The 14,538-nt window shown below is 37.8% G+C and overlaps 1 protein-coding gene across 13 annotated transcripts in view; it reads left to right on the forward strand.

Moving 5' to 3' along the window:
* Positions 1-14,538, forward strand: part of ATP2C1 (ATPase, Ca++ transporting, type 2C, member 1) — a 53,824-nt gene that overhangs the window by 211 nt on the left and 39,075 nt on the right. For 6 of the 13 annotated variants that reach the window (XR_774377.1, XM_010567987.1, XM_010568000.1 and 3 more), the window contains exons 1-2: positions 123-320; positions 433-571. Coding sequence is in view for 8 of the 13 variants with exons in the window: in XM_010567987.1 (XP_010566289.1) it covers positions 566-571 (6 nt within the window). In the remaining 5 variants the exon portion in view is untranslated. Of the gene's footprint in view, positions 1-80; positions 101-122; positions 321-432; positions 650-4,326; positions 4,402-4,968; positions 4,984-5,473; positions 5,575-5,620; positions 5,642-14,538 lie in introns of those variants that run through there. The other 7 variants (XM_010567993.1, XM_010567990.1, XM_010567991.1 and 4 more) reach the window with 7 other exon arrangements.

Consider the following 14,538-nt stretch of genomic DNA (forward strand, 5'->3'; position numbering starts at 1 on the left):
GCCGCCGCGCTTCAGGGAGCCGCCGCTTTCTTTGCTGCTCCCTTTCCGCCTGGCGCTGAGGAGACGGGATGCGGGCAGGGCGGCGGGGGGATTAATTGGGGTGAGGGTTTATTTTTAGGTGTGGGGCGTTCATTCGATGCGGAGCCCCTCCCCGGATGGGACGAGTCTGTTCGAGGCGCTTGTGGCGAGAGGAAGGCGGCGGCGCTGCTGCTCTGCGTTCCTGTAGCTGCTGGGCAACTAATTTTCATCCTTGGTGGCCTCTGACAGCTCTGCGGGCTCCCCGTATGCGTGTGCTGCTCCGCGCTGGCGTGAGTGGAAAGGTGGTGGAAACCTGTGGGGTTCGGCTATTGTGTGGGGTTTTTGGGGGGTTTGTTTGTTTTTGTGGTGTGGTTTTTTTTTTTCTCCTCCTTTTAGCGCTAGTTTCTCTTGCAGATGTTGCTGCAGGTGGGGGCCAAGGGAGCAGTGTGATTGCCTGGGATCTTGGGGCATCTGTCTCTTCACCTTCCAGTGCTGCTGTTGCTAAAGACTTTTGTAACTATCGACTCAAGTACAGTTTCGATGGAAAATGAAGGTAAAGGTCTCATCAGAGTCACTGACTTCATTGGAGCTAAGAGGACTTTTGCATGCAATTTGGTGACAACTCCTACTGGTGCGTGTGTATGTTTTACTGTTCCAGGGGTTTGCAGGGTTGCTCTTGTGTATTAATATCGTGGTAGGAGTTTTGATCTGCATTTTGTAGCTTAAGAATTGTAGAACCATTGTTTTTCTTTATTTGTACTACTGCTTGTTGAACTAGTTATCAGACAGATTTTATTCTCTCTTGACAGATATTCAAAACATCTGTTGCATGTTTTAGTGCTCTATGTGTTTGGAATAGAAATCTATTTAGATAGGGGCTTCTGAGCATTAGTTGCTTGATATTTGCTTGGATTATATGATTTTGTTAAATTTTATCTTTCAGTATGAAATTGAGAAGCGTTAATTGCATTTTGTGTTGAAATATTTTTGTGTATACTTTGCGTTCTTAAAAATGACTTACCTTTGCTCTCTTGGCACTGAAGTTTTGAGTTCTTCCACTTGAAAGATATGGTATGAAGTTGTAAACTCTATGTACTGAAAGAATTTGCACTATTATGCTTTTTCCTTCTTGTCTAGTTTGGAAATTAATCCAGGGAGTTATTTCAGTTTTTCCATGTTGGTCTTCAGTTTATGCTCTAGGAAACTTGAAGGCCACTTTGCACTGGTGATGGTGACTGTGAGCTTCATTGGGGTTTTTTTGGTTTTGTTTTGGGGTTTTTTTTTCTTTCTGTTTGACTCTGCATGTTGAAAAATCCCTGAAATGTGTTCTTTTCTTACATATATAATAATAAAAATAAGTGTTGATTCCCCCCTCTTCCCCCCCCTTATGTCATCATTATTCTTTGAAGATATTAGATGGATTTTTTTCTTTTTTTTAGGTAGCTTTTGGATTTCCTTTGCTATAGGTTGTTACGTGAGACATAGGAGCTCCTTTTCCTCCTACCCCATTCTGAAAAGAGAGGTGCTTTTTTATTAGTTTAACACGAATAAAGAACTGGATTGAGTTTGTGGGATAGACTAAATTATTTTCTGTGGCTGGATATTCTGTTTTGAAATACGGTTGTCTTCCATGACTGGAAAGTTAAAGTAATTGTGAAGTCCAGCCTATGTTGAAAATCTGTGTTGTTATAATCTGGCATTTCAGAACTCTTTTCTAACTTTAAAATAATGTTAGAATTTTCTTAATTCTATTGATCATGTCTTCCAACTGAATATTTGTAATAAAGAGCATAGAACTTGTTAGGTAGAAGGAATTTTGGAGTGTGGGGGAGCATCTCTAGAAGATTGATCTTTGTTTTGTGAGGCTAGGTAGCTGATAGAAGTAGTGTCAATGCCTTTATATTTCGGTCACTGTGTTGCAAGTAAAAGGTTTTTGAATGGGCAGTACTGGGGGTGGGGGAAGCAAAGTAGACATAATACCATTGTATAGAAGTACACTTAGAGGGGGGAGAAAAAGCAGCTGTATGACATTTGTGTGCCAAACCCAAAATGGCAGGAAGACTAATAATGCCTTTTAGTTCTATTACCAAATAAACAGTCTATCACAGATGTAGTTTATAATCAAGTTGCATGTGATAGTGTGGCCCATTCTAATTTTTCTGAATGCTGGTAACACAAAGATGGCACTTCTTAAGTTTCTTATGGAACATATAAATTATGTTTAAAAACTAGTAATATTTGTATGATAGAAGTAGCATAAAAAAAGCTCTATCTAGGGGAAAAATAAAAGATGATCAGATGCATATTTCAAAGGCAAAAATAAATGCTGTGGTTTATTGAGGGCTTTCAAAATGGAGTAGGCTTCTGTGGGTAGGAGGAAAGTATGAATAAAAAGACTGAGTTGGTTCTCTTAACATTTGTTTCGTTTCCACTCCCTTCCCCTGCCCTCGCTAGTCTCATAATTGAGTCTCCAAACAGGCACATATATCTACTACTGTCTGTTTTGGTGTTCTTGGTGCTTCTGAGCCCTTCTTTTTTCTATCCGTTTGATATTTTGAGACAGCTAGACACTAGCAGCTTTCATACTGGAACTTTTCAGCACTCTTGAGAGGATCCTTAATGTACTTTCTTCAGGAGACAGTTGAAGAATCTTTGTAATCTTGTAGAACAAATATTGCAGTTAGAATACTTGAAACTTTTTTTTTTGTTTTGCAAGTTTGTGTTTGAAAGGTTTCTTTAGTTTGGATATTGAGCAACAGATGGCAGATTTTTTTCCCCTGTATTTGGATGAATATTCAAGATTAGGAAGTGATAAGATGGTTTGGAAAACTGATATTTTCCTGTGTTAATTCAGTATTCCTAAGCAGTACTGTATGTTTACTCTAAGCTAGTTAATGTTTTGTCCCAAGGCTTTGTGGTTCCTGTCTTGTGTTGGGATGACTAAACTTCCGCAAATATTCATGTATCTCTTGGTAATGGGGAAGAGAGAATTTCCCATCAGAGGAAGACTTCTGCTTAGCTCAATATAACTATGACTTAGAGGAATAATGTTTGTATTTCTGTTTGAAAAGATAGAATTTTGTGACTTATTTCCATAAACGGAGCTTTTTCTTAAACTGTAGGCAGTCAAGAGAACTTGCATAGAACAGAACTCTGAGTGCAAACTAGGCTTTGTAATTTTTTGATCTCTCCATTGATGCCTTTGGGCTGTTTTAAGTAATTTTCTGTAGTCGTAGGTTGATTTTTTTTTTTCTTTCTTTTATCATGATCTTTTAGATTGTGACAGGTTCTTTGTCCTACTGAGGATTGTCTTGTAGAAGACTGCCTTTTAGTAGAAAAATAAAGAATACAGTTTAGGTTACATCAACTTTGAGCCTCTCAGCTCTGAGGTCAGACTATGATTACAAATACAAATTGTTAAATAGGAGTACTGTTTTGTTACCAAGGCCTTCTGCAGCATTTGTTTTCAGATCATTAAGTGCCTAACAGAAGAGGTCAGAGTAACATTTTCTCACCTGTAAACCAAAAAGTTTTTCCCAAAATTGTGTAGAAGGTTGGTACAAAAACTCAGACCAGACTCACAGTAAGTAATAAAAACATCATGTGGTGATTCTGAAATCCTCCTTAATCTCCATTGTTTTGAGTCCTAGTTAATTTCAGCTAATCTTCAAAAATGACTGTTAACTTCAGCTTATAGTCTGTCAGTAGTAATTTCAGGATAATTTTGATAATTGGATGAATAGTGAGATATAAGTCAATAATTTGTTTTTTCTTTGAAAAAAGATGCTTTAGTTCTTGTCATCTCAGGATTATGTGATGTGAATTGTTTTTGTTTGTCGTGTGCTTGAAGTGCAGTTGAATTTTCTAATGATTTTCATGGGTGTTTTTCTTAAATGGTGAAAATAGACTTAGCTGTTAAAGTAACAGATTGAAGATCAGTGAATAGAACTTGGTTTTTGAGGGCAGTGAGTTAGCACCCTGGAATTGCTCATGATAGATTAGGCAGCTGTAAGTACTGATGAAGGGGTAGAGTATGTGTACATGCAACTGACAGCAGAGGGGGAAGGGATGCCTGCGGCAGCAGTGACTTGGAAACAATTTAAATTGTTCCAGAGTGGCATCATCAGTTGTTCATGAAAGTAATATCCAAAATAATCAGAATGAAATTTGTCATGGAAAATGTTAGAAATTCTGAAATGGAGTTGGTGTTATCACAGCAGTTCATGGTCCTTTTGACATGTAGATGATTTCTTAATAAACTAATAGGTGAAACAAGAATTTTGGTATTCATTGATTACTGTTTCTTACCATCCGCAGCTTGCAGAAAATTAGAACCCAATTCTTTACACTTATGTTGGTGAAAAAGTCACATCTCTTCTGTTTAACTTTGTCGTGGTTTAACCCCAGCCAGCAACTAAGCACCACGCAGCCGCTCACTCACTCCCCCCCACCCAGTGGGATGGGGGAGAAAATCGGGAAAAGAAGTAAAACTCGTGGGTTGAGATAAGAACGGTTTAATAGAACAGAAAAGAAGAAACTAATAATGATAATGATAACACTAATAAAATGACAACAGTAGTAATAAAAGGATTGGAATGTACAAATGATGCGCAGGGCAATTGCTCACCACCCGCCGACTGACACCCAGCCAGTCCCCGAGCGGCGATTCCCCACCCCCACTTCCCAGTTCCTAAACTAGTTGGGATGTCACATGGTATGGAATACACTGTTGGCCAGTTTGGGTCAGGTGCCCTGGCTGTGTCCTGTGCCAACTTCTTGTGCCCTGGCTGGGCATGAGAAGCTGAAAAATCCTTGACTTTAGTCTAAACACTACTGAGCAACAACTGAAAACATCAGTGTTATCAACATTCTTCTCATACTGAACTCAAAACATAGCACTGTACCAGCTACTAGGAAGACAGTTAACTCTATCCCAGCTGAAACCAGGACAACTTGGAGGATAAGGTGAGAGAAGACATTTTTTTTTTCTTTTTTAGTAAGTGGAGAGTCTTCACTAAAGACCAGTTCTAGTAGATACCTTCCTATCTTATTAACAGTGCTTTGATAACTTAAATAACTGCTAAGTTAAAATAGCACTTGTCTTGCATTAGAAACATAGATTTTCTTTTTAATTGAACAGTCAGTGTCATCTTTTAATCTGTTGACTGGTTGATGGAGCATTAGTTTCAGTTTTTCCTTTACCCTTTTTTTTTCATGCAGATAAATCAGAAATGTTAATCTATAATAATGTAGAAGTGGTTTAACATGGAGTCTACTTGAGTCCAGATGTCACAGAATGTATGTTTAGTTATTTTGCTAGCTTTGTGTGGAGAGTCTATGGCAAAATCTTTTCTTAGTGAGTCAGGAAAAACAGTAGTGTAAGGGAAATGCAGACAATTCTTAGGGTAGCTAATTTAATAAGAGAAATACATTTTTACTTGCTTTTTTGGTGAAGAGTGGCAAGTATGTGGTGATCCCGGGATGCTCTTCTATCAGACTGAATGAAATGGTCACATTACTGCTGAAAGAAGATCTACTCTGAGCTGTGTTTCAACTGTAAGTGTTGTGTTGGCTGTCATGGTTGTTGAGTTTGTCTGGCTTGGCAAGCCAGCTTTGACAGAAGGTTAGCCCAAACCCTTCTTTCCCCTTGCCCCCTGTTGGACAGCTTTCTGTTGAATTAGTAAGTTGAATGGGCTCATGGAGTGTCCAGTTAATGTAGAAAACAGTGAGGGACAAAGGAGTGAGACCTTCTCCTATTGGCGTAAGCAGACCATTATCTTGACTCAGTTCTTTATGTAATCATGGCTTCAGTTCAATATAAAATCACCTATGGACCATGGTGGAATTTTGCAGGAGTCGAATAAGTTAGTAAGTAGATTTTAGTTGTGAGACCTGCTTTTGAGTTGGTGAAAGAGTTCGGGTGATACCTAATTGACACTGAGTGATAAAATTGGCATTTGCAATGTGGTTTGTAGAAGCTAGGAGGAATGATACAGTTACAATGTGGAGAAGAGAAGGAAAATAAAACACAGTAATTAAGATATAAATTTGGGACAGGCATCTGTTTCTAGTTATTTGTTTTGTAAATGTTCTACTCTAAACAATTAGAAGGGATAAAATGGATAATGGGTTAGCAGATGCAGCCTACAGAGTCTTTTACAAAGTCTTTAAAAATATTTTTAAGTCATAAATTTTCTGCAGCACTTTTTTCTGCATACGGAATTCACAAAAAAAAGCTTGGTCAATAGTGTTGCTGCTTTCTTGATACTAATTATAAGAAAGTTTATTACCGTAAGTGGAGTAATTATGCAGTGAGTTATGTTTGCATTTAAATTGACACTGACACTAGCTTGTTCTGAGAACTGTTGTAAACAGTAAGTTTGGGATTTTTTTTAATGTAGAATTTTATTTTGTCACTTTATGAAGTAACTGCATAGCTGTCAAGGATATTATCAATGATTGGGTCTTGGAGCTTCATTTTAACAAAAAATACTGAGCAAGTATTTCTACTGGTATTTTTGCTTAATACAATTATATGGCAACTAAAGTCTGAACTTGTTGTGGATACATAGTAGTATATCACAGCGTGCTAAAATTCTTTATTAGTGTTTGCTGTTCAAGTGCCATCCTTCATTTTGAGAAGCTCAACATTTCAAGGTGTTATGAGATAGAAGCAGACTGTTGGAGAGGAGCCATATGATCTTATTTCGAAGCTTAAATGTTCTCTTCTAGAAAGTTAGCAACTCTTTGGCAAAACAAATGACTGATATCTAGACCCAAAGTCTTTTGGCCTTCAACTTCTAAAAGGCTTTGTGTGAATCAGGATTTAAGCAGAGGAATATGCTATTTGGAGTGAAGTGAGATATGGCCACCGGTGCTGTCTTCCTTGGGTGATGGTTTCTGAACTGATCCAGTGCTATTATACATAAACTTTGCTTTTATCAAGGCACTAGTGTTGATTTGATCATTTTAGTGTGTGTTTAGGATTCTGTATCTTTTGTTCTTCTGATTAGTAAGTAGTGACAAATATATGAAATGTTCAAGCAGACTTTTCCAGTGTTCAAGGAGTTTTTTTTAACAGGAAGAATCAAAGCTGAATGTTTTGCCCAACAAGATACAGATTGGTCTGATGTGTTTGTCAATGCATTTTTGGTAACTCTGATGCCACCTCAAGGCTTTCACCAACCAGGCTTTAAATTCATCATAGTACATCCTCCAGAGTATACAGAAATACTCTAAATGTTTTTCATGTTTTGTAGTGACTGAATATGAAGTTTGAATGTTTGGCATTCTTAAGTTTCAACTGCATACTACATAAATGAGCTAAAGGAAGGTGAGGTGGATTTTTGTTACTCCTACAGTCTACAACACTGCAGTCAGGTTAAGGTATCATTTTTGTGAAATACCTTCTCTAGCTAGAGAGCTGGCAGTTGTCATTCACAAGGCTTGCAAGATAACCACATGGAATATACTACAATTACAGAAAATTGCTGGTAGCCTCAGTTGAACTAGATGTCCTACTTTCCTTTTCTATTTTTTAAATTAAAGAAGACATGGTGAAGCATCCTGAAGGAGTAAGATGTGTTACTTGGAGAAATGGTTTTTTAGAAGGTATTTCTAGTATGTGAAAATAGTTCTTGAGCTTTATAGACTACTGTAGAATTAATAAGTTGGATGTTAAATGGAACATCTTAGTCTTTATTACACTGTCTGAAGTAGATGGTATTTGGGATAGGTCTCTTAAATATTTTACAACTTTTAAGATTGGGCAGACCTTGAGATTTAAGATGGTTGGTGCCAGTATTCAGATTTCTGTTTCTTAGTTGGTCAGAAATGCAGAAGTGTTGTGTACCAAGGAGCACAGTTCTGCATTATGGCTGGTTGTTGGCCATAGTGAAAGTCCTAAGCACTGCTGAGATAGTACTTGAATACAAGGCAGTTTTTTTCAGGCTTACAGGGTGGCTTAGCAGGTTGTTCTCATAATTTGGGTATTTATATTTTATATTTCTTTGGTTATCAGGTAGTGTCTGTGCTAGGTTTCTGTAAAGTCTTACAAAATAACACACAATAGCAAGGGTCTGAAACTATGTGACCTCCCAGGATAGAAATTAGTCTGCAAGGATAACTCATTAATGCAAACTAAGTGTTTCTCTTTCCTTTTTGCTTTTTTAGAGACAGAACTTTTCTGTGTGCACTTACTTTGATGTGGGGACTCCTGGTAAAATGTTTAAACTAAAATACTGTTGAATGGGAACAAATTTATTTGAGTATTAGAATACAGGGTTGCTGCAGCTGTTTCCCCAGAAATGAAAAATCATCACACTTTTCCAAAGGAGTCCATTCAAATGAAGATAGTAGACAGTAACTTCAAAGCCTTCAAAAAGAATTTCTTATCCTGAACAAACAGTGCCTGGTAGAAAACAAGTGGCTCATTAGTCTGCAGACCTCAACCTTTTGGGGGTGAGAAGGGACAGCTGTTTGCAGTGGCAAGTAAAATACCCTTTTTGCAAATTGGTCATGGATGTTTGTGTTGAATGAATGTTGGCACTTGTTGCTCTAAGAAAGCAGCATTATTTCCCATAAAGGTATTTGTCAGAGTATAATACTCTCTGACCAAGTTCTTTTAGATAATCCACATATGGAGCGTGTAATGTTTAATAGAAAACATGTGTATTTGAAGATATTTGATGTGGGATTTCCGATTTAGCAGAATGACATATTTGTACTATGTTTTCGGTATATTTTGTAAGTTACAGATACCAAAATACAGAAATTGCGTTACACAGTTCAGTTGTAATACCAATGTGATTCCCATTACCAGTCTCTGTAATATGCTCACTGTCACGACGCTGGGCATCTCCAGTCGCCGGAAAGGAATACATGGGTTGAAACAAGCTCAAGCCTGTTGCTCTCTAAAATTTTGTTGGCTGTTCATTTCATATGTTGGGCTGAGCCACATATGCATCCCCCCAAGCTGGTCTGGCTAACTCAGGCATTCACATTCTTTTGATGAAATCGGGGAGAAACACACCACCAGTTGATCCATTCAACTGATATAGTTGTTTATCCAAAGCAAAGGCCGCCCTCCAGTCCCCATTGTGCTGAGGTAAAGTTAGCCTCTTTGCAACAGCTGTGGTTAGTCACACCTTACTTTATTTCCTGAGCTTCATGGGCATATCACGCTTGCCCATCTCCTCTGAGCCTTCTGTTATAGGGGTTTATTGGTCAGTTACAGTATTCAAATATTTTTCATATCTAAATTTACAGGGTTTTGAGGCTCATTAGAGAAATTGCTAGTTGAGAATACAGGAATTAATCAGTCTTTGTGATTTAATCACATATGTTGTACACACAACTGTATCAGTGCAGCCTGTATAGATGAAGCCTTCCTGAATATAACTTCCAATTTTATGCACATCATTAAAATAAAGATAATTCAGTTCAAAAGCCAAGAATAAGAAATTAAAAAAGGGAATTTACTTAAGGTAAGTTTGTAGCTTGTCTGCATTTATAGTTTGTTAATGTGATTGCACTGATTTTTATTTATTTTATTAAATCTGTATTCACCACACTCAGCTACTTCTGCCTGCTTCTTCTGTTAGCATAACCGGTGAATTTCTCTGGAGATTAAATTCCTGGTAAAATCTGGTGGAATTTCACGGTGGAAGTTGCATGATAATCACAACCATGTTGGGTATTGCTTGTTCTAGAATGGTCTGAGGGCTCTTTGCCTGCTCTTCTCTGCCCTGCCTCCACTTTTGGAATCCTGCTGTGCATCCAGGGTTTGCTTCTAGATGTGCACTTGGTCTAGGACTTACTGTAACTATTGAGCGTGCCTAATGCTTTTTTTTTTTATGCTTGGCTTTTTGCTGTGTCTTGTCATTACTTGGTCACTCTTCTGTGACTGGGACCTGTATTGAGCTTCTAGGAGCACCTTGCTTTCTAGACAAATGGGGAGGCAAAGATGGCAGAAACATCTAGTGGAACATATATTTTTAAGATTGTTGTTAGAAAGTGACTCTGTGGAATCACAGGCATGATGCTGAGCAATGACCTATTTAAATAGTTTGAAGATGGACAATAGGATAGTTAAAGACCTGGATCTCCAAAACCTCTAGCCACCATGTCCTAAATGAGTAGGAGATGACTTTGCACTGATGCTTCATATCTGATGGAACTGACAGAAAAGAGGCTTACTTCCACTCTGGTTAGAGCCTTTTCCTTTAAGATACCTTTCATAGCCAAGAGTCTTTGTCTAGTGGGAACTGTTTCCAAAGTCCATGTGCACGCACATGGAGATTCAGGCCTCTATGCCCATTGGCATCTAGTTGATCTCTAGCCCCGTGTGCTTTCGGGATGCCAGACAGTGCAGAAGAGATAAGCGCTTGGTATTTTATTATGTTACTTGTGTGCACATATGTCTACAGTAGTTGATTTATCTGTCGTTACCCCTCTGCACCCAGCATCCTGGCTCCAAATTGTACAGAACTGGAGAAAAACATGTTTAGTAGTATCTGAGCTTTCTAAACCTTTCAGTATATGTCACGGACAGTTTGATCATACAGAAAATGGCAAGCTTGTAAGTTTCAATATGTTTCATATTCTGTGAAACACCTTTATTACGTTGTTGAATGCTATCCTTTTTTGTGCAGGGAAGGTAGATTAAAAAATGGAAGCTGATTCTTACAGTGGGTGAGGGAAGTGCTGATTCTTCTGGAATTCCAAAAAGAAAGGCACAAACACTTGCAAGGCAGATCACTATTAACTCAGAAAAGGTGATAGCAAGGTATAAAATCCTATGTCCTTTCTGATGCTGGGAACCCTGAGATGATACGGCTTTGGATAGATCTCTGGTCAGGGCATGGCACACTATAGATCTCATCTGCGTTCATGAGTACTCTTATGTGGTTTTGTTCACAGTACAGATTTGTCAATCACTGATAGCAGTCGGGTCTGTAATGTGGGGTTTGAAGTGTCCCTTGGACAACATGCTCTAATATCCTTATCTCATCAATAAAGCTGCAGTTCCTGAGCAGGTACATGTAATATTTCAAGTGGAAACGACAATGTACTGTATATATACTTAAGATTAAATGTGTATTGATTAATTACACATTGATTATGTGTACATTCATTAATTTTACTATTGATTAGACACAGCATGATTCAGTAGCAATTGCATGGTATCTGTGATAGAGGCATATACCTGGATGTGGGTCAGTAACTGTTTGTACAGTAATAGTCTTACAGGTTGATCACTACGAACAAGTTGAAAGGTCTTTGTAGTACTTGAGTTGGCTAGAAAGGGGTTCAGTTTTATAGGGACTGATGGGGTAGATTCAGGCTGACTTAATCAGCTGTTCAGATGGACGGGAAGATTCACAAGAAAGTGATAGGTATGCTTAAGAGGCAAATATTGGAAAGTGTACTGAGTCTAATGCTTCTGGTCATCTTTTTCCATTTCCAGTTGTGCCACAGTGTTTCCTGGGTACTGGCTGTACTAACCTGCAGTTTGCCAGTGAGACTTCTTGTGTGGTAGGGTAAACAAGAGTAGAGTGCTTAAACCCAGACATGTTCCTGTCTCTCAGGTTTCTGAAGGAACTTACGATTGTCTTTAAGTATCTCAACTTAAATTTCATTGTTTTGTAAACATTTGTGTTTTTTTCACTTTTACTGTTCTCTGTAGTTTTGTTTCTATACCACCTTTGTATTTGGCACTTGTAGGTCAGTTGAGTAATTGCATGTAGCATTTACAGGACTTTATATTAGCTAATTAGCCAAAGTGTTTTGGTGACAAGTTTGCCTAAAAATAGATTTTGCTATGAGAGTGTTGAAAATTTTTTAAACTGCTCTCAGTGAATGTAGGTCTTGCCATTTGCATTCTCTGAGCAAGTAGAGCTAAAATTTCCCCTTAAAAATAATTGTAAAAGTATCTCAATGTCAATGAGCCCATGGTGAGAAGAGGGTGAGCAGGCTCTTGTAGGGTATGAGGAAGAACAGTGACACATTACTGTTAACTAGGTTTTTCTTTAGAGAAAATGGAAGGGAACTCTGAATTTCTGGTAATGTAAGCCTTCTAGATGAATTTGTATTTATTTTGATAAACATACTTTGGTCACAGTTCCATGGTCATATGATTGATGCATATTTCTTGGCCTAGAAATGGAGGTGTGTACATTGGAAGTGGTCCAAGAAAAGTCCTTCCTGAGGCAGCTATTTATTTTTGTTAGTTAGAATCCTGCTGCTTTGCTCCTTGGTAGAGTTAGCTGCAGGTGGGAAATGGGAAGCTGTAGTCATAGCTCTAGAAGCTTCAGTGGTCATGTATGTGCTGCCTATCTGATATAGCAGCATAGACCAAGTATCATTTCTTAGCCCAATTATCCATATAAAAACTTGGCCTGCAATGAAGTACAGAAGCGTTTTAAGGTATCAGCTGATAGATGCTTGAAAATTAATTGCAGCATAGGATGAGAAGGCATCTTACTGTGTGTGAGTTGACTCCTTTAATATAGAACACTGGTTTTGGGGATAGCTTTTGTTGGATACACTAAAAGATGTTGCAGAAGCCCAGATCTCCAGTGTGCAGATCTGGGCAGCAGTGCAAAGGACTGTAGAGCACTTGCTGACAGTATTATATAAGTAATCTTTCTCTTGCTTTATGGGAGTAATGCATAGTAAAGGCAAAATTATTTGTTTGAATATAGTTACTGTGTTCCAGCAGATAGCAAGCACTTTTTCCAACTATTTTTTTTGGACCTAAATCTGTTGGTGTAACCCACTTTGTATTTTGGAAGGTAGTGATGAAGGGAACAGTGGTCAGTTTCTGATTGGCTAAGCAATTGAATTTGATTGGTGGCCAAGTGTTAAATATTTGAAACTGTTCTTTTCTGAACTACAGGTGTAGCTTAATCTACACAGATTGTAGAGGTTTTTGAGAATTTAGATGAGGATCCATCTAGAATTGTCTTATATGTAATTTTGCTCTAGAGAAATGAGATGGCTATAAAAAGACATTCTGAGACTTTATTTTTCTAATCCTATACCAGATTTTCTCTGTAGGTTTTTTTTTCCACTGCATACAGTACAGTGTTCTTCATAAAAGTGGGAGATAATATGAATGAAACACACATGCAAAATCAATGGCTTTTTGAGTCTGTCACAAAAAGGTTTTGTTGTTGCACAATTCTGTGCTAGTGAAGACTTATTTGGAAAAGCCTTATCTCTGAGAGTACTTTTAACATTTCTGATTAAGGACATTTAACTTCTTAAAATATCCTTAAAAAGCTTGTTGAAGTCCAAATTGATAATATTAGGAAAATGATCAGTTACATGTCCTTTTTTTGGAATTATTTGTGTTCAGCAGTCATGTCAGTTGGTATAGGGAAAAAAATTTTTCTGAGCACTAAAATTTGTAACGGCTGTCAGTTCATTTCTACCTACTCTTACTGGGAAAGCTTGGTTGCTCAGCATTTTTGTTGAGAATGTGGAGTCATCTTGGTCAAAGTAATTTGTGGGTTTGTTTTGAAACAGCACTAGGGTTAATGGTTTTCAGCCCTGAACTGATGTTTAGTAGCTAATACCATGAATGTGGTATGTCTTTTCAATAAAAATCAAAAGCTTGTACTTAGGATGGGAAACCTTAAAGAAAAGAACATGAGCTAGTAATTCTGTAGGGTATTTTATCAAAGAGGGGAGATTGTGGCAAAATTCTGGGTTTAGAAAAGCATGGTCCAAGAAAACTGAAACAGAAGTAAGGCTAAAATCCAAAGAAAATTAAGTATAACCTTCTAAAGTATGAAAAGTCATCCTCTCCAATGGCAATTGCCTGAGAATTGAAGTGATTTAACTTACTATTTGTTTGTGGAGGCTTAACAGCGGCTCTAACTGGGTGTGTTCTTAATTGCAGAATAGGTGAATCTGAATGAAACTTCCTTCCTAGGGCCTGAATCTTGTGAGCATCAAGTGCTTCATGGATGCTGGTAAAAGTGGTGGTAAAATTAACCAAAGGCTACCTGTCTGCATGGAGGACTGAGTGGTCATGATGATGTATTGCTTCCCATGATGAAATTTTGGGGAAATGAATTTGTATATACCAAAGAGTATTTTGTAAGGCTTAGGGTCACTGTGTGTATTCTTCCTAACTGAAATACCTGTCATTCTGCTTCTATTGTGGTCAGCTTAAGTTGCTTTAATAATAGTTCTGTTTTGTAGAGGGAGTCTTATGATGCTGTGTTCTGTGAGAAGCCTTAAACTGTGGAGCAAATGTTTGTCCCTCTGGTCCAGAGCAGTGTAACCTTGTTGGTGTAAGGGCTTGTTACTGTTGGGTTTTGTAAAAAGACCCCTTGTTAGGAACAGAATTGTACTCATGATTTTTTTTATTCTCATGTTAAAAGTAATATTTTTTTAAAAATACTTTAAATATACATAGAATGTTGAGAGAGAAAAATCTGTTATTTTGTTGAACCATGGCTGAAATATTTTTTGACTCAATTTCTTGTCTAATTTGAAACACGTAAAGGT

The sequence above is a fragment of the Haliaeetus leucocephalus genome, unplaced genomic scaffold (assembly GCF_000737465.1).
Source record: "Haliaeetus leucocephalus isolate CR32 unplaced genomic scaffold, Haliaeetus_leucocephalus-4.0 Scaffold234, whole genome shotgun sequence".
NCBI classification, from domain to species: Eukaryota; Metazoa; Chordata; class Aves; order Accipitriformes; family Accipitridae; genus Haliaeetus; species Haliaeetus leucocephalus.